The sequence below is a fragment of the Diabrotica virgifera genome, chromosome 4, assembly GCF_917563875.1.
Source record: "Diabrotica virgifera virgifera chromosome 4, PGI_DIABVI_V3a".
Classification (NCBI taxonomy): Eukaryota; Metazoa; Arthropoda; class Insecta; order Coleoptera; family Chrysomelidae; genus Diabrotica; species Diabrotica virgifera.
In genome coordinates this window covers 165,875,935-165,896,996 of record NC_065446.1, presented here as the reverse complement: position 1 = coordinate 165,896,996, position 21,062 = coordinate 165,875,935, and the positions used below count along the sequence as shown (strand labels likewise).

Sequence of the window (21,062 nt, the reverse complement as noted above, 5' to 3'; positions counted from 1 at the left end):
AGTCACAATTTTTTCATAGCTGGGTTATCACGATTTTAAAGCAAATTTCCTGAGTACGGCTCCTACTCTCCCATCCACTGCTGTCTTGGTCCAGAATCCGATTCTCCTTACTACAATTTTGCTGAAAATTCTAGATCACCCTGTACGGGTGGCGTTATAGGGTGGGCTTAAAAAGTCCAAAACTAAATTTAATGAATATTGAAAAGGGTTGTGATTTCTTGTACCACAAAAATCCCACCATTTTTTTAAGTATGATGTATACTGTTTTAAAGTGGATGTACTAATTGAATGCTTAATAGCTTAAAGTCCTAATGTTGGAACACCTCGTCTGTGAAAAGCTTCCCGGATAAAATCCCAGCCTCCAGGGAAAGGTCCTGCCAAAGCGGATGGCAATCTCTGAAAGGAGAAGAAAGTAAATCTTGATTCGGTGTAAAAACTAAAGGTTCTGTTACAAGAAGTTTACGGAAATTTGGGTACCATGGCTGGGTATTCCAGCAAGGAACCACTACTATTCAATGGGATTTTTCAGCAGTTATCTTTTTTAAGCATTTTCATCATCCAGCCTCAAAAGTCCACTGCTGAACATAGGCCTCCTCCCCTCGTTTCCAACCCCATCTATCCTGCGCCGCCCTCATCCAGTTTTTATAAGTCGTCAGTCCATCTTGTAGGCGGTCGACCGACGCTTCTCTTGTCTTCTCTTGGCCTCCATTCCAATAACCTCTTCGTCCATCGCCCATCTGTCATTCTGGCTACGTGTCCTGCCCATCTCCACTTCAACCTGGCTATCCTCTCGATGACGTCAGCCACCTTTGTTCTTCTCCTGATTTCTTCGTTTCTGATTTTGTCTCGCAGAGTTATTCCTAACATTGACCGCTCCATTCTTCTCTGCGTGACTCTTAGTTTGGTAGCCGAGGCTTTAGTTAAGGCGTTGACTGATAAATATACTGTAAGATACGAAACTAAATGAGCGTTTATGTACGACACCAGTGGTTTTAGAAATAGATGGCGTTAGCAGCTTTCTAGGTGCGAGATTGAATTTACCTGAGACAACGATGAGACGTATTCAGGTAGCTTTGGTTATCGGAATTTGGGGTCGGTCGGGTCGATCGGATTATAATAAAAATTATTTAATTCTTTTGATGCATTTAAATTTGAGTTCTGATTCAACGATAACAATGGCAATCTTTAAAATAATTATTGGAGTGTACCTATGTATTACATACTTTCTAAACTCGTTTTTAAATTAGCAAGAATAATTTTGTAGTTGTAATTTGTCTTCTAATTTGAATTCTTGAAACAAATCATTAAATATTATGAAGTTTATTTATTAATTTTATATAATATATATAATAATATAATTTATTTAATAAAAAATTTATTTAACGAGAAAAATAGTCACTGGGTGATTTTAGATATTGTACATTTCTTATTTGCCTCAAAATCTCGATAAAAAAATAGGTAGTTATTTTCGTTAATTTCAGTCTCTTCTGATATAATTGTATATTTTGTTTGGAGATATTGCAAACGTATTTACTTAAATGAAATTGACTTAGTAACCCGCTCGGCCACTTTATCGAGAGAAAAATGGTAAGGACTCATGAATTGTTGCAATCGCGATTTCCAACAATTTCTTCCAAGTTTTTTCGTGCCGTCGATATTTTCCGAGTTAGGGGGAAAATAGTGACTAAGTATTGAATTATTTATTATTAACTTTACTCCTTAAAGGTGCCGTGTATTTCTGCGTAGGCTTCCACTGTGCATTGTATTGTCAGGTGAGATATTAGATAGTCACGATTACATTATTCTATTACGAGTAATTTCATTAATATCATTTGGCGAATATTACCCAGCCATGACATCTTTTTCTAGACCTCTCTTACCCTCTATATTTCCTTCGAGTTCCAGTTGCTGACAACTATATATCGTTCTCCTCGCAATATGTCCCTAAGTATGTTCATGATATTTTAAGCATTCGGTGCAGGCACCTTATTTCAAAGACTTCAAGTTTGTTAGTTGAGCTGGTCTTTATTATCCATGCTTTCATTACATACAAGAGAACAAGCCAAACGTAACACTTTAGCGTATTGTACAGTAGAAAAAATGAAAGAATACCCATGAACGAACATATAAAACATGCTGTATTTTCCTGTCACCGTGTCACACAAAAAATTGGCCAGCACAGGTACATGTAATAATTATTATTACATGTACTTGCGCTGGGCAATTTTCTTTGTGACATGTTGACAGGAAAATACAGCGTGTTTTATATGTTCGTTCATGGGTATTCTTTGATTTTTCCGACTGTATCTCAGGTTGAAACCCAAATTTCAGTGAAGTCATGAGTCTGGACGTCGACATCCCATTGTTTATCAGAGATATTTTTCATTAAGTTAAGCCCGTTTGAGCTGACAGTCGGAGTGAGTGAATATTGTCTTACCAAGATAGACGATTATCCAGTTTTATTCCCAAGAAGTTAATCAATTCTGAATAATTTATTGTAAACTCTTTAGGAACTACTTATTAACTTTTGCTCTCAGAACGAATTTCGAATAAACAATACGTTCTTCAGACACAAAGATCAAGAAAAATATACATTCAAAAATACAAGAGCACACCATATCCGATATTGATTATATGTATATTGACAAACAGAAACATCCATCATTCTCAAGTACTAGACATAAGATGTTTAAGTGCAGCTAATATCGGAAGTGATCACAACCTAGTACTTGGAAAAATCAGAATACATCTACAAAAAACAGGAAAAAAGACCCTATTGAATGTGAGACAAGAATAAAAGTAGAACAGCTACAAGACTTGTCAACATGAGATCTATACCAGACAAGACTGCAAAAAGTACTGAACGAAAACTACATAACACCAGATGAAGACATAGAAGAAAGTTGGAGGAAGATTAAAGATAATATCAAAATGGCAGCAACGGACGCACTTGGAGAACTTAAGATAAGTAAACATATACGAAAGAAAAGGAGAACACCCCATGGATCTGTGAAGAAATAAAAATAAAATGGCAAGAAAAAAAGAAAATCTAGCTAGAATACGAATTCAAAAGAACGAGACAAACATATGTGAAGAATCTAAAAGAGTTTGAAATGAGTTAAACTCAATAGTAAGAAGGAAGAAAACAGAACATTGGTAAGCATTTTCAAAAGAGATGGATCACGACTTATACGGGATGCAAAAGGAAATGTGGAAAATGATAAGAGGTCAAACAGCAGAGATAAAGGAATTGATAGAAGTAAAACATATTGATACAAATACATGGACAACTTACCTAGAAAACCTGTATCAAACAGCTAATCATGAAGAACTGGAAAACCAGGATTAGAATCGGATGAGCAAACAGAAATTAAAGAGGAAGATATAACGAACGCCTTAAAACAGATGAAAAATCGAAAAGCACCAGGGAAAGATGGAATAGCTAATGAACTTTTAAAATACGGAGGAGAGAGACGTCACAAAGAACTGAATATCCTGATAAGTAAAATAATAAATACAGGAAGAATTCCAGAAGAATGGAGTACCACTCAGATGATAGCGTTATTAAGAAAAGTGATAGGGCAGACCCCAGTAATTATAGAGGGATAAATTTACGGAGCACTATACTTAAACTCCCAACAAAAATACTGATGAAGAAAATAATGGCGTGCATAAATATATCGGTTGATCAACAAGGATTTAGAAGAGGAAGATCATAACGATGCAGTTTTTGTGATAAGACAAATAGCGGAGAAATCATTGGAGTATAACAAGCGAGGGTTTTTCTGTTTTATATACCTAGAGAAAGCGTTTGATAGAATACAATTAAAAGACGTGATACACCTACTATATGACAAAAATTTACCACTGGATATTATAAAACTGATAGAAAACATTTATGTACGAAATAAAATAGAAATGAAAGTCAATGGAATAATAACAGAACCCATATTATAGAAGCAAACACAGGAATCAAGCAAGAAGATTCACTAAGCCCTCTACTTTTTAACAAAACGCTGGATGCAATAATAAAACAAGTGAAGAAAAAAAGAGGGTAAAAAATGGGCGATAAAGAGATAAAAATACTCTGTTACGCTGATGACACCGTGTTAGTAGCAGAGTGCGAAGACGACCTACAAAGATTACTGCACGAATTCAACATTAACGCAAAAGAAATGAATATGAAAATATCAGCCCAAAAAACAAAAAGCTTGGTAATATCCAAAGAACCAATAAGATGCAAATTGGACTTAGACAATAAAAGTAAATACCTGGGAATTAATCTATCAGCCGACAATAATATCGAAGAAGAGGTTAAAGACTAATAATTAAAGCCAGTAGAACGGCCGGATGCCTAAACGACACAATTTGGAAAAACAAATACCTTAGAGTGGAAACAAATGACCGAATATATAAGTCATTTGACTGAAGTTATTAGACCAGTTATGACTTACACTGCCTAAACAAGATCAGATGCAAGCAAAATACAAAGACGTCTGGATACCAACAAAATGAAGATCTTAAGAAGGATTGCTGGAAAAGGACTACGGGACAGGGTAAGAAGTGAGGAAATCAGATGCATATGTGGGGTAGACAATATAAATACCTGGGTAAAGAATAGAAAAGAAGAGTGGAATCAACACATAAGCAGGATGTCTGAATCAAGGATAGTAAGAATAGCCAGGGACAAGTCACCGTTAGGCCGAAGAAGTATAGGACACCCAAGGAAAAGATGGAATGACAATTTAGTGACAGAATGAAAGGCACCGTTGAAGAAAAACAGGCAGTACTGCCTATATAAAAGAAAAAGTAGAAGAAGAAATTCTTTAGGTAGATTTTTGGTAGTATAATGTGCTTCTTTGGAGTTTTACTGAAGATTATTGTTTTCGTTTTAGTGGGAAAAAATTCTAGGCCAGTAGTGTTTGACCAATTCTCTAATTTCTAAATGACTAGTGGGTTAAGTGATTTAGCGATGTCATTGATGGCAATAAGGAAAAGTGCAACGAGTAGACCATTGAGGAATGTCGTTTAATTGGATTTTTGAGTCTAAAAGAACGTTATTTATTCGAATAAGTTTCGTCTATATAGGAAATTATTAATAAATTTTATATTTCCTGGAATTGACCAACTTAATAGAATTCTTATATGTAATCCCCAAATGGCACGCGTTATAGAATATAATAAAAGATAGCCATAAGCCAAACATACTTTATCACATCCAAATGACCCATGAATTACAGATTCAATATCCACTAGGTTGTCTAATGTAGATGTGGACTTTCTAAATCCACTTTGTATAAGGCTAGGTAGCTATAATATCAATAAGTCTAATATTATCTAGTATCCATCAAGTGGATAAACTGATTAATTGTAGCAAGTTTTGTTCCATTGAGTTTTTTCACTAAGCTAATACTTTTCGAGTTATTTGAGAGTGAATATGTTTGTTTTTTAACAAAAAAAAAACACGTTTTTAGACGGTTTTACGCAAATAACACAATAAGTAAGTATTTTATCGAAAATAGTATTCAATAAAAATATACTTTATAAAAAATTTAAAAAAAAATGTCTGTATAAAGTCTTTATACTCAGTAGAAGCAGAGTTGTAGCTAAAAAAGTAAGTTCTTATTCGTCAAATTCCAAATCGAATATTTCAACGTGAAATAACCAAAAAATAAAGCACATTTCTGGGAAAACTCATCGCAACTTTTTTAAAGTGTTTAAAAAAGCTTTGTTTTTGTTTTTAAAAAAGTTTCTAGCATTAAAGTAAACACGTTACGCTGAAAATAAAGTTGGTCCTTTTTTGTAAAAGATAGTTTTAAAAAAGCGTGAAAATCACCCTCTAAAAAGGAACTTGCATAACATTTTTATTTCGAAAAAGATGCTATAAATTTGCTAACTCATCGCAACTTTTTTAAAGTGTTTAAAAAGCTTTGTTTTTGTTTTTAAAAATGTTTCTAGCATTAAAGTAAGCACGTTACGCTGAAAATAAAGTTGGTCCTTTTTTGTAAAAATAGTTTTAAAAAAGCGTGAAAATCACCCTCTAAAAGGGAACTTGCATAACATTTTTATTTCGAAAGAGATGCTATACATTTGCTATAAATCACAACAGAACACGATTTAAAAAGAAAAAAAGTAGTTTGTGTTTTTCGTTTGGCCCCTCAAGACGAATAAAATCAAATTATTGTTACCGCTTCACAAGCGACTTTACTTAGGTATTGTTTATAATACATATGATCTGTAAGTTTAATCGTAAATTTAGTTTTACAGTATTTTTTTATTTTGAAAAAAAATGCCTTTTTTAAATAATTTTTTAATTATCAGTGATACGAAATATCCCAAAGTGTAAAGGTTTTGGTTTTCTGAATATTTTGTTTTACTGTAATACAAAAATTGGTTAAGATATGGCTGTTCCGAATTTGCATATACTCGTGATTAGTGACTCATTGAAGCCCTTTCAACTACAACCTTTCAAAAATAAGCACTTTGAACCGATGAAACTTACAGATCCTCTATAATAAGCATACATACGTAAAGTAACTTATGAATCGCTACTGATTAATTTCATTTGAGATGCTAATTAGGAGGTGATTTTTAGATTTTTTTACAAAAAAGGGATCAACTTTATTTTGTGCGCAACTTGTTTACTTCTGATACTAGAAACTCAAAAAAAATAAAGCTGTTTTTAAACTTTTTAAAAAAGTTATGATGAGTTTTCCCCGAAAAGTTCTTAATTTTTTGGTTATTTCATGTAGAAATATTCAATTTTGAATTTGACAAATAATAAGAACCTACTTTTCATTAGCTACAACTCTGCTTTTACTGGGTCTACGACTTCATAATATGTCATATTTATATAAAACATTTTTTTCACTTTTTGATAAGCTGTATTTTTGCTATGAATGTTTTTTTGGTGAAATACTTCCTTTTTTAGTTATTTGCGAAAATTCGTCTAAGTAAAACCGTACTATTTTTTGAGAAATGAATATATTCACTCGCAAATAACTCGAAAAGTATTTACTTGTGAGGTCAAGACTAGTGAAAAAAACTCTATAGTCAATTTATATTTCCAACATTTTTGCAGAAACAAAAACAAAAAAAATTAATACAGATTAATATGATAGTGACTGCTGCGTTAAAATTTTGAATACGGGCCATGTAAAATAACCGCGTGTTCTTGGCTAGTTCCTTGAGTAGGGGGAATTTTACACTTCCCTCTAAGGCTAGTTCCAACAAATTTAAGCTAGGCGCGCCACTATAGGGCAGGTTTTAAAGACGACAAAATAATGCATAGGCTTTCGTATCTTTCCGTATTTATCAATCAACGGTTAAGGTAAGTGTTTCTGATCCATACGTCAAAACTGGGAGGACGCACTGATCGAATACCTTTCTCTTTAGACATGTGGGTAACTCACTTTTAAAAGTTTCTCTCAGTTTTCCAAATGCTGCCCACCCAAGACCGATTCTTCTCTTCAGCTCATGAGTCTGGTTATCCCTGCCAATCGTAATTTCATGTCCCAGGTATTTATATCTATCTACGAGTTCTATTTCCTTCCCACCAATACTGATGTTCTGGTTGGGTACCAAATTTGTCATTATTTTTGTTTTTGAGATGTTTATATTTAAACCTACATTTTCTGTAGCTACAACGAGTTCTTGTACCATCTCTCTTGCCATACCTAGATCCTCAGCTACTATGACTATATCATCGGCGAAACGTAAGTTGTTTAGGTATTCTCCATCTATTTTTATTCCCTTTGTCATCCAATCCAAACTCTTGAAAGCATGTTCTAAGACCGTATTAAAAAGTTTAGGTGACATTGGGTCTCCTTGTCTAACCCCCCGTTCTATTTTTATGCGATTACTGTTAGTATGTAATTTGACAGTGGTTGTTGCCTGTAAGTATATTTTGTGTAATAATTTTGTATACCTATAATCTAGCCTGCATTCTTTAAGCGCCTGTAATATTTTGCTAAGTTCAACTGTGTCAAAGGCTTTATGAAAATCGATAAAAACTAGAACTAGGGGTTTATTGTATTCCGCTACTTTCTCTATCAGGGTTTTTATACTTTGTAGATGGTCATTTGTTCCGTAATTTTTTCGGAATCCTGCCTGTTCTCTTGGTTGATAAGTCTCTAACTTTCTTTCCATTCTCTTAACTATTATTCGCGTAAATAACTTATATAAATGGCTGAGGAGGCTAATCGGTCTGTAATTCTCTAAATTGGCTTTGTCTCCTGCTTTGTGTAATAGAATCATAGTAGCGTTGTTCCAGTCTGTTGGAATATTGGCGTTGTGAAGGCAGATATTGAAAAGTTGTTTAATTTTTTCAAGTAGTATATTTCCTCCAATTTTTAGTGCTTCTGATACTATTCCATCTTCACCTGGGGTTCGATTATTTTTCATTTTCTTCAGAGCCTCTTCGATTTCTGATTTTGTTATATCGGGCATTAAATCCGATCCTTGATTTAATACCCCAGTTTTTACTGTAATTGGAGGTTGCGCATTGTCATCTTTTTTTCTTGATTTGTATAACTCTGTGTAGAACTCTTCGACTATTGTTAATATTTCATCTCTGTTTGTAGTTTCTTTTCCAGTTCTGTTTCTTAGTTTGTTGATTTCTATTTTTCCTTTTTGTACGCTTACGTTCTTCAAAACTTTCATGTTCTTATTTTGCTCTATTGCTTGTTTTGTTTTTTCTACATTGTAGTTTCTTATGTCTTTTCTTATTGACTTTGTGATAGTCTTATTTATTTGATTTAGCGCTTCTTTGCTGGAACTTGTATCTCCTTTCATCTGTCGTCTTAGTTCTATAAGGGTTTTAGTAGGTTGACTTAGTTTTTCATCTTTTTGGTTTGTTGGACAGTATTTAGTTTGAGCCTGTTGTATTGTGGTGATTATTTGCTTGTTCAGTATATTAATGTCTGTTGTTGTTGTATCTTTCAATGTATCATTAATATATTTTTCGAACTCCTGAATATTAGTTGGTTTTACCCATTTCTTTGGGTGTTTCTTATTTATCATTTTAAGTCTTTCCTTTTCGATCGATATCGTTATTTTAGCTCTTACTAACCTGTGATCACTGCTTGTGCTGAACTGGTTTAACACATTTACGTCTTTAAATAATTCTTTTTTATTTGTTAAGAAATAGTCGATTTCGTTCCTTGTTTTTCCATCTGGACTTTCCCAGGTCCATCTTCTGTGTTTTTTCTTTTTAAAGAAGCTGTTCATTTGATAGAGATTGTTTTCCAAAAGAAAAGTTAACAGTTGTTTGCCTCTATACTTTCTGCCTTCGCTTCCAAAATTTCCCAATATTATTTCAGATGGGTCTTCCTTGGTACCTATTTTGGCGTTGAAATCACCGCCTATTATTAAGAAGTGGCCAGGATTTTCCTTGATTGCACAGGATATTTGGTCGTAGAATATTTGGACTTCTTCATCTGAATGGCCTGTAGTAGGTGCGTATACTTGAATGAACTTTAGGATATATCTGGTGCTCATTTTGATATTTAAGTAGACCACCCTTGTTGATATTTGGTTTATTGACACAATTCTGTTCGCAATTCTTTTGTGAACAAAGAAGCCGACTCCTCCGACTGTCGATTCCTCTTCTCCTTTGTAGTACCACAGATGGCCTGATGGGAGTGAGATAAGATTCTCTCCTTTTTTTCTAACTTCGCTGATACCCACAATATCCCAATTCACTTTTGAAAGTTCTTCCTCCATTTCTTCGAACCTTTCTTCGGTAGAGAGCGACCGAGCATTATATGTGGCGATGTTGAAGTTTATATTTTTGACGCACTTTGAATAGGGTTGGTTTACACTAGTCGGGTTTGTGGCATTTAAACACCGTGCTTGCCTTGCATGTTGGTGAGTATTCATATTCCCACGAGTAGCTGGGGATCGTTGTCGATTCCTGTAGAGCCCCGCGTACAGGAACAAGGCTAATTTTCAATGGGATTTCGCCCGGTGTCCCAAGAGCATCGTTAGCGGCCGCGTGACGTGCGACCATTCAGTTTTTAGCACGATAGCTTCCACCTTAACTTACGGATTTTTTGCATCTGATTTTCTCCATATTTTGTTGGGTAAGATGGGGAGGGAAAAAGGTGTATATGGGAAGAATCTGTAGTAGAACGAAATATAGTGACCCGTCTGCCTTCGGAAACCTAATCGCCATTCGGGGTCGGAAAAAAACAAGAGTTAGCCAAGAGAGGCTGATAGAAAAGATTAAAGACATTTCACTCATTAAGCATTAAGCATTTTAATACAAGATTAAATGGTGGGAATGCATAGAAGAATTCACCCTTCCAAGAGATGGTAAAAGCATCTACAGTGACAGAAGCTGGGTCCGGTTTCCAAGAGACATATCTAATACATTTTGTATTTAACTGTGTAGCAAATAGGTCAATAGTGGGTTTGCCAAAATAGTGACATATCTCCTGGAAAGCGTGACTAGATAATTCATATTCTGTATTAATAAAAGTTGAACGAGCTTCCCTATCTGCGTGGACATTATCTTTAGTATTAATATATGAAGCAACTAAGAAAATATCCCTTCTTTCGCACCACAGCCAAATTTCTCTTGTAATCTTATTAAGATTTTTAAACCTTATACTACCCATACGATTAATACAGGCTATGGCTGTCACATTATAAATTCTAAGCAAAATATAACAGTTTGATAATTCAGAGGCAAATGATCGAAGTGCGTTAAATGCTGCTAGTAATTCCAAATAATTAATATGTTTTACGTTCTCACGTCTGTGCCAAAAACCATGCGTGACTCCGTTTATACAATGGGCACCCCAACCTGTTAGAGAAGCATTGGTAAAAATTTCAAGAGAAAACACTGAACTTGTCACTATAGGCATACCATTATTTTGTGTTAAAGCTTGGTGCCACCAGTACAACTCAGATTTAATACAGTCTGAAAGTAATAGGGTTGACTGATAATTATGATTACTATAACGTAATGCCATTGATTATAAACACACACATAGATACCTCACTCTAAGGTAAAAACGAATTCAGTGTTAAACTCCGCCTACTTACACCTCTTTACCCCTCAAGCCTAAGTACTACCTGACTGTATGGTGGCGACATTAATTGAAATCTTTGCCAAGATTGAAAAATAAATTTGAGTTACCTGCTCCAGCCATTGTCCAGTGCAATAGACGACAATATAAGGGTGGCATTCAGCATTTTCACAAATAATTTTAACGTGCTTGTAATCTATATTATGGAATTCCGATTTTACTTCAGAAAAAACGCTAAAAATTGATTAATGAAAACAGTAGAGGATTTTTAAAAATTATTTATTTATCAATACACTACAAAGGAATAACAAAATATAAAATACATAATAAAATTAGCAGTGATAAATTACATGTCATGTAAATTACTTTTTTGTAACTTTTCAAACCAATTAATTTCCAGAATTGATGCAAACTAAAATATTTCAAGCTAAGATACATAATTTATTTCCAGATTTAGTCCATTCACTCACGGTAAAATATTGCAAAAAACCTCCTAATTTTAAAGAATCGCTTGGATTGACATGAAATTTGGCTTACGCCTAGCTAAGATGTCAAAGAAAAACAAATGATGTACCGATGTGTGCTTTGGCCCTATGGTTCAGTATCACCCCTTCTCGGGAGTGAAAAAATATATGTTCAATATAAGTTCAGAAGTGCCTAAAATCACTAATTCTAAGCAACTTTTGTTCTATAGAGTTTTTTCACTACGTCAATACTTATTTCGAGTTATTGAAAAATAAGTTCTTTTTCGTCAAATTCCATGTTGAATATTTCAACGTGAAATAATAAAAAAAATGAAGCACTTTTCGACGAAAACTCATTACAACTTTTTTTAAAGTGTTTAAAAAAGGTTTATTTATATTATTTTTGTTAAGTTTCTAGCGTCAAAAGTAAGCAAGTTATGATCAAAATATATTTGGTTCCTATTTTTTTGTTAAAAAATCGTGAAAATCACCCCCTAATTAGCATCCTAAATGAAATTAATCGTTACAACTTCACAAGATCACAACTTGCTTTACTCGTGTATGTATTGTTTCATCGGTTCAAAGTGGAAATTTTTGAAGGAGCTCTAGTTGAAAGGGCTTGAACTAGTCAAAAATCACGAGTGTATGCAAATTTTGAACAGCCACATCTTAACCAATTTTTGCCTTACAGAAAAACAAAAAATTCAAAATATTCAGAAAAGCAAAACCTACATTTTTTTTACTCTTTGTGATTTTTGGTGTCACTAATAAATTTTAAGTTATTTTGAAAAAAACATTTTTTTCAAAATAAAAAAAAATTGTTAAAAAATAAGCCCTTTGAACAAATGAAACTTACAGATCAGTATAAATAATACATAAGTAAAGTAACTTGGGAAGCGGTAACGATTAATTTGATTTAAAATGCTAAGTGGGGGCTGATTTTCCCGAGTTTTTTTGACCAACTTTATTTTGAGCGTAACTTACTTTTTATGCTAGAAACTTATTAAAAAACAAAAATGAATATTTTTTTGAACACTTTAAAAAAGTCGTACTGAGTTTTCCCCAAAAAGTGTAAACTTTTTTGGTTATTTCACGTTGAAATATTTGCTTTGAAATTTGACAGATATGAAACTATTTTTCATTAGTTACAACTTTGCTTCTACTGGGTCTAGAGAGTTCATACATACACCATTTTTTTCTCTTTTTAGAAGCTATATTTTTACTGGAAACCTTTTTTTCGGTAAAATACATATTTACTTTTTGAGTTATTTGCAAAAACCCACCTAAAAAGTGTTTCTTTTTGTTGAAAAATGAACATATTTACTCGCAAATACCTCGAAAAGTATTAACTTGCTTAGAATTACTTTTCTTCTTTCCTATATGTATTCCAAAATTTCGTGTCAACCCAAGCGGTTATTTAAAATTTGGAGTAAAAACCGTGATTCAATGGTATTATTGGTTTCTATTATAGTTTTCTACTGTAGTTTTATAAAATAGTTTTAGCTATAGTTTTATAATAGTTAAGATTATATTTAGAAAATTGTATCATGTTGTGACTGGCTGTATGGCATTTACCAATGCCAATTAAATAAATAAATAAAAATGTTATAAAACTAGACAATAATACTACTATAACTACAGCTAAATTAATCGCAATAGTTGAAGTATTCAAATATCTACATTATTAATTTACCGAAAATAAAACCTAATATATAGCTATAAATTTTTACAAAATAACTGCAAATATCTAGGAACCTGGGTAAATAAAAACGATGACCAATGTATCTATTAGAGAAATCAGGACACGCATTGAAATTGCAAGACAAGCATTTATAAAAATGAAAAAAATGTTTGTTAATCGAGATCTTCCTCTGTAGCTGAGGATAAGAGCCTTAAGATGCTACGTGTTCTCGACTTTGTTACATGGAATGGAAAGCTAGACACTAAAAGTAGACAATATAAATAAGTTGGAAGCATTTGAGATGTAGTGCTATAGAGGGATTTTGAAAATACCTAGATCTAACGAGTTACAAATGCAAAAGTATTAAGAAGGTTACAATGTTACAAAAGGATTGCGAGGTGATAAAGAACATCAATACAAGAAAGCTGGATTTAGGCCAAATTACCAGAGGAGCGAAATATGAGATATTAGGCTCATAATGCAAGGTAAAATTAAGGGTAAAAGATCCATAGGTAGAAGAAGAATTTCCTGACTGAGAGACTTAAGAGAGTGGTATAGTTGCAGCTCAATAGATATTTTCAAAGCAGGCGCCAATAAGGTACGGATAGCTGTAGTGATGGCCAACCTTCGATATGAGAAGGAACTTCGACAAGAAGAAGAGGATATAAATGTTGTTCTGAGTAACATTGTACTACAAAAAATTGACAATTTATCTAGAAAAGGCAATATAGAAGTCTGTGCAAAATAAGAAATTGTACTGAGGTGAACTAAAATCAATATGATTTACTGTTCGATCGCATACTTTTTACATTTAAAAATTATCTAAGGACTTTCTAGAATTAAGACATCGATGTTTTAAAAAAAAGTAGTGGTGAGTACCAAATACAATAGATTATTATCTTTCTTTGAAAAAATACCACAAATTCCCAACGTTCAAAATGAATAATGTAAGTACATACATATCTTGATAAAGTGACAGGGAATTTCCAACATATAAATAGTTGAAGGCCATTTGCCTAGGAACAATAGGTAAAAGCTGGATTAAACAGACAGGATTAGAAAGTTTAAAACATCACTAATGAGATCATATTTAAAAACAAAGTAAATAAGTATATTTGAATGTTAATTCTTTTCAAACTAAGATCACAGTATAAAGAGGGAACCTCTATATACTGTGATAAGATTGTAAAATTAAAATATTGGGAAAAAAAGATATATATTTATTATTTCTTTTTCTGAAGAAGTACTTTCATTGTTGACAATATTGAAACATTTTATTATTATTAAAAGTCGAGAACAATTAAAAACCACGTTAATATTTATATGAAAGTGCTTTAAAAATGAAGGTATATGACTCTTGAGAAGAATTAATATTTTTTAACAAACTTGGTATACGACTCATAATATCTGACATCTGATTCTTTTATTTTTAGTTTTGAGACATGCAAGTTTTTATCAATAATACATTTTTCCCTAAACTTAATAAAAAAGTTTTCTATATGATTCCAAGGTTTTAAGACATACTGATATTGTTTTCCTGATATTATAAAATACTTGTTAATATCTACTGTATATAGAGACTAAAGCTAATAGTGTAGTTTAACATACAGTTAAGTCCACGGTTATTTACCCGTGCGTCATTCATACCCGGCGAGATAAAACATATACTTTTTATCTAGCATCATTCTCTTCCACGCATGAAACTAAAGACAAACCAGCTACCGCCTGTTATTAAGTAAAAGCACATGTTATTTTTATGAACGCACTAAACTCAGTACATTGAAAAGATCTAGGTAGAAAAAAAGACGTTTTCATATTTTAAATACAATTTGTGACGTTTCTGGTTTGTTTACTTTTGTGGCTGTCAGTCTGTTGAATTTTTTGCTGTTTATTTGTCGAATTTTTGCATTTTGATGTTTGTTTACCTTTACTTTTATCGAAAATAAGTAATTTTCTGTGAATCTTTTCCCTTTTAGTTTTCTGTTTGCTTTCATTAACGTTATACCACTGACAAGTTTTAAAAAGTTTGATTTTTACCAAAAATTTTATAATTTTCCTTTTATGGTCTTCGCAGCTTTTAAGCCAATTAGTAGTTAATAAAATATGGTTAGTCACATAGGTTTCAATTTTTTCGAAAACTGCATTATCTACTTTAAATAAATTAAAAGCCTCGTGAAACTTTTCTAACAATATTGTAGTAATAGTAACAAACAAATCTGATGGTCTCTGAAGAAACTTTATTTCTTCATTTGCGCCATAATCTCTGAAAAGTAACATTAATTCGTGTTTCTGTAATAGAATTTTGTTGTCTTTTAGCAAGTCTTCCTGGCATTTACCACAATTCAAGTTCTTTATAATCTTATAGTAAATATAACCAGCGACATATGTAACAGCACACGTTTCTAAATTTGTTATGCTACATTTGCTGGAATGTGCCGTGCTTAAAATTTGGTTGTCATTATTTTCCTTTTGCATGTCTAAAGATTGTTCTACATGAACTGTTTGGGTTTCAATGGACTCGGCAGATATTTCGACGCTGGTTACTTCGTGGGTTAAATCTAAATGATCAGTTTGTGCTATTTCACAATTTCCATTGTCTAAAGCAATTTTTAGTTTAATATTTGTGTTATGCTTAATGGCAATTCTTAACTGACTAACACTAGGTGTTGGATTGTAACCACCCCGATTGCGCACAATAGAGAAAAAGTTTTCTAGAGGATCTTGGTTCAGAAAAGATGTTAAAAGATATGACACATTATATTTTTGAAGTTCCTCCCACAAACATAAAACTGACAAAATTGTCCACTGAAAGCCGTGTAGACAGTAAATATTATTTCTCTCTTTCTGATTTTCAAAAACTTTAATTTTTTTAAAATATTCTAAACCTGCTTTTAAGTTTTCAGTTGACTTGCTTAAAGTTGACATTGGCTTTCTGTTTGGGTTACTATCACTACAATATTTGCTGTTAAGACTATCAAAAATATTATTTATAATTTTTAAAAATTCGGCAGTATGAGGAGCCGTTTTGGTGTGTAACTGGCCTACAGATTTTGCTGTTGATATTGCTGAGGCAACTGAGTTGGAAAAAATTTGGGCTGCTAATTTTACACGCATTTTTTGGAAATTATTAGGGTTTATGTGAACGTCTGTTATTTTCACGATGCATCGTGCTCTCACATTGGTTCTATCGATGTTGTATGTGTATTCAATATCTTGCCACGATATCTGGTTAGAATCGGCAAAAAACGTCAACTTTTTGTTAAGAAAATTATTTCTTAGACTTTTTAATAAGTGGGGTGTATCAAAAACAGTGAAAATCCTCTGATTTCCTATTTCTATTGCAGGCTGATCCTTACATGCGCCTAACAGCTTAAATAAAGCTCTATTATTAGATGCTTGATCACACACTAACACTTTTGGTATATACCCAATATTTTGTAATTTTGAAACAACTTCAACTACAATGTTTTTTAAGTTGTCGCTATGTATTGCTGTAACAAAATAGCAAATCGGAATCTTCCAGTTATGTAGCAAGCCGCGCATCATGAAAACCAGACCTGTGTTGGTAAGTTTGTTTGTTCTTCCTAAAGCACCTAAATCTTGAAACCCTTCTATAATGTCATCTAATTTATTGTACTCCAATTTTTTTTTTCAAAGAAATTTCATCAAACATTAACACACAAATTTTTTCCAACTCATCCATTGTCTCTGCTTTTTTCTTCAACTTGTCAATTAAGGAAGTGTTTAAACCAGTTCTTAATTTTATGACACGCAACCAAGTTTGAATTGTTTTTACTGAAGGTAATATAAAGTTAAGAGATCTAGTTAAAAATTTGTAACAACTAGGAGACTTATAATAAATGGCCAGAGCTAAATCCTTTTCATTGTGACTCCATTGTGAACGAGTTTTGTGTGAAAACTGCATATTAACAAATGTGTGCACGTATTTGCTTTTATTTTCTAACAGTACCTGTAACATGAATTTGGTTGCCGATTTTTTGTTTTTTGTTGTTCTTCTACAACGCCGACTGTTCTTCTGACGGCACTTCTTCTTTAAAGCACTTACTTGATACTCCAATTTTTTTACCTTCTCCGTCAATTCAGTTTCAAGTTTTGTGGGCAAATTAATTTCAAAACTGGAAATATCACTGAGACTACTACTTGATCTCTTAGGCGATGGAGTTGACCTAACCATACAATCGTCACTTGTAGATCTTTTACGTTTCGTACCGCAATAAACGTATGTAGAGCATACTGGTGGGATATCACCTAAAATAGGTGTAATCATTGAAATGTATGTGTAATTTTAATTAAAGCAAAACAAGCATCATCATTATTTCTGGAGTGATAGTAACAACGCATTCATATTTAAAAAAAAATCTCTTTTGATTTAATTGTATAAAAATATTTAAATCATTCAATATCCACTGATTTTATATAAAATATATTTTAATAGTAGTATTCTCATTGACAAAGCGCATTAGGCAAACATAAAAATATTTATAAAATTGAGTACTCACCTAAATCAGTTGTTAACTGTGTAAATTTTAGAGGAACAGCATTTTTCCTTAATAACTTTCTTTGGCCACTTTGGTAAATATATTCCACTGCAAAATGATGCTGGCAAATTACCCTCTGTTTAAGGTCAGTGATATCCATCAATAAAATATCAATGTTCCCGCAGTTTTTTTGCCAAATTTTTGTACGCTCTACGTCTTTCAGTGGAAATTTAAAGAAAGATATATTATTATTTGTTCCATCGTTTCTTTCAAAACATCCCGCGTAAACACACTTATGAGTTACAGAGGCCATTTTGTCTAAAATATGAGTCCTTTTTTTTTATAAAATTCCGCTCTAATTTGTCACAACACCTGCCTGTCACAGATAATACACCTATAGGGTAAGTTCGGCCCTGACACTACTCCTACCTCCTCGCAAGTCAGAGAGAGAATGAGAAATCTCGATACGGTTTTCGAGTAGCGCCATCTAGTTTTTGATACGTCTTTCGGTTACCAAGAGGTGAGCTATCTATGGTGTTTTTAATCAATGGTAATGCTAAATGCTTTTTCCTTTCTAAAATTTTTAAATGAACCCAACGGTATTTAACTGTGGGACAAGCAGTTACGAATTTACCTATTAGTTGAGCTAGGATTAGAATTGAGCATCTATCTTTTGATAATATTTTTTCAATTTTGGCCAGAATAAGAGTTATCTTTTCTTCTGGTAAGAATACTTCAAATAATATGGAGTTATATACAAAACCCAGAAAAGTACATATCTGTGAAGGTACTAAAACACTTTTCTTTAAAATAAGTAAGAAGCCCAAAGATTCCAGAAGATCTTTTGTAACCTGGCAATCTTTCCTAGCAGTCTCGACAGTTTTGCTAATAATGAGTATGTCATCTAGGTAAATAACACAGACTATGCCGATAGACCGTAAAAATTTTACTACTGGCTTCCAGGGGCGTAACAGAGGGCCCCGCAGCATGAAGCTTGCGGGGGGTCCCAATCGCTTAAGGGCCCCGTCATGTCATCTGATATTATGTAAAAATTTGTTGTGATATTATTTTTACGTTGTCTGTTTAAATTTAAAAACATAAAAATTTCTAACTAGACCTATTTGCCAAGTCAGTGAATCATCTCATAATATCTAGAAACTTAATCCCTTCCGGTCTACCGAAATTTTATGGCAGTGACAATAAACTATATAATGCTTTGTACGTGACTATTGAAAGATATTAGAATTGCAATTTGCCGAATTTAAGAACAATATTTTTAAATCTAAAAATATACTCTGTGTTCTTTACCTACTTTTAGTATTTCGATACAATATTATCGCCAGTTATTTCATATTGGTTGTTTGCATTGAATGTTATTTTTATATGTTTGTGTTGTTTTATGGTTATAGTTGCATCAGTTGGGTACGCATTCATTTAACAATTATTGACGACTTATCTTGTGTAATCATTGGACAATCTCTCAACAGATAAACGGTAAGATAAGGAAATTATAAAACTTACCCTTTAGTGAAGTCAATGTAGAAAAATTTGCATTGTTTCGGTTTCGGAAAAAATCAAACAAGCTTATATTTTTCTAAAACATTTTTTGTTAGTTTATATATCTTATCTTAAAGTAAAAAGTTCTACTCACAGATGCCTCTAATTGTTTATTAATTCTTTAAACAATAAAACTGTTTTACTCCCTCCGTGGCTCAGTGGTAAGAGCGCCTGCCTTTGGATCGAAAAAATCCGAAAGGTTGTGGGTTCGAATCTCACCAGGGTCGGAAATTTTTCATTTATTATAAATTAATAAATGAATATAGTTTCTGTCCTTGTGGGATCGGTACTCACCGGAGGGACCGCAGACGTTCGGATACAATTAGCGTCTCTTTGCAAAGACAATGACGTCGACTTTGCAAAGTAACAAGACAATAATTACTCAACACACACACTACACATGACACTAGGTACCTAACTGTTCAAAATTACCATACCTACCATGCCAATGGCCATTAGTTGTCGAGGCATTAGCTAAATAAAAAAAAACTGTTTTATATTAAATAATTTTTAAAAGATATCGGTGAATTCATCATTTTACTTTGTTCAAAAATGTTTCTATTTGCTTTTTGATTTTGTTGAATTCTAATATGTCATTAAATCAGGGCCATAAGTACGATGTTGGGGGCCCCGGGGCAAACGTGATCTGAAGGCCCCCTACAGGGGGGTCTGGGGTTAATCACTCAGCAGAAGGAGTCCGGGAAAATCGATATTTAACCACTTGAAAACGCATTTTAATGTACTCCATGACTGAAGTTTCTACATATTGCTATTTTAGTTGACCAACACAAAAAAAATTTGAAATCACATTATTTAAAGCTAAATATTTACCATCAATATAACATATTTTCTGTTTTCATAAAAAATATACTACATAAATATAATGTTACTTACATTTTTCGGCTATAATGTAGGTTTTTAATCGCTTAATCATTATATTGCCTATAGGCAGTATAACGCGATTACAATCGCGGGGCCCCCTTCGCCGGGGGCCCCGAGGCACTGCCCCGGTTGCCCAAATGGTAGTTACGGCCCTGTCAGACATTACAATTTGAAAATTCAAAATAAATTTTTTTGAGTACTTATACAGTATGTCTGCGTGGTTTCGAACCATATGGGAAACATTTTTATTATAAATTTTACGAAAAAAGTTATTCTTCATGAAATGCTCTGAATGGTCTTAAATCTGAGATACAAAATAAGCCAGATAAACCATCAGATATCAAAGCTTATCAATTTTATACTAGGTAAGTCAAAAAATAGGAATTTAACTCAAGGATAAAGTACTTTTATATTTAAGAATATACGATTTTAATTTTAATATGTAATTACATCCTTGTAAATAAAAAATTAATTTTTCCAAATATTTCTCAAATTACGGATAACCAACATCATTTTATTACAATTATAATAAATGTACATAAAGTTAGCGAATCACTTCTCGCAAATATTATGGCAAGCACAATGGAAATTTGCCGCTTGTTTGCCGTTAATTAGTTGTGAAAAAATTAATTTTGTCGCTCTTTTATTTTTCTTAATATTCGATGTTTCGCTAACTTCATATGAAGTTAGCGAATCACTACAGCAAAAATGTTTCAAATTCAAATCGAGTTGGTGTGAAATTTGCCGCTTTTTTGCCGTTAATTAGTTGTGAAAAAATTAATTTTGCCGCTCTTTTATTTTTCTTAATATTCGATGTTTCGCTAACTTCATATGAAGTTAGCGAATCACATCAGCAACAAATGATTCAAATTCAAATCGAGTTGGTGCTGAATTTGCCGCTTTTTTGCCGTTAATTAGTTGTGAAAAAATTAATTTTGCCGCTCTT

At 32.8% G+C, this 21,062-nt stretch overlaps 2 protein-coding genes across 3 annotated transcripts in view; one reads left to right on the top strand and one right to left on the bottom strand.

The window, feature by feature from the left end:
• The window catches only part of LOC126883997 (zinc finger protein 271-like), a 140,973-nt gene that overhangs the window by 65,131 nt on the left and 54,780 nt on the right, over window positions 1-21,062 (top strand). The gene's annotated exons all lie outside the window — the stretch shown is intronic.
• LOC126883998 (uncharacterized) lies at window positions 15,897-17,978 on the bottom strand. The gene is made up of 2 exons (XM_050649777.1): window positions 17,699-17,978; window positions 15,897-17,447 (listed from the first exon to the last, which is right to left on the bottom strand). The coding sequence occupies exons 1-2, from the start codon at window positions 17,835-17,837 to the stop codon at window positions 16,807-16,809; spliced, it is 780 nt and encodes a 259-aa protein (XP_050505734.1). The 5' UTR covers window positions 17,838-17,978; the 3' UTR covers window positions 15,897-16,806.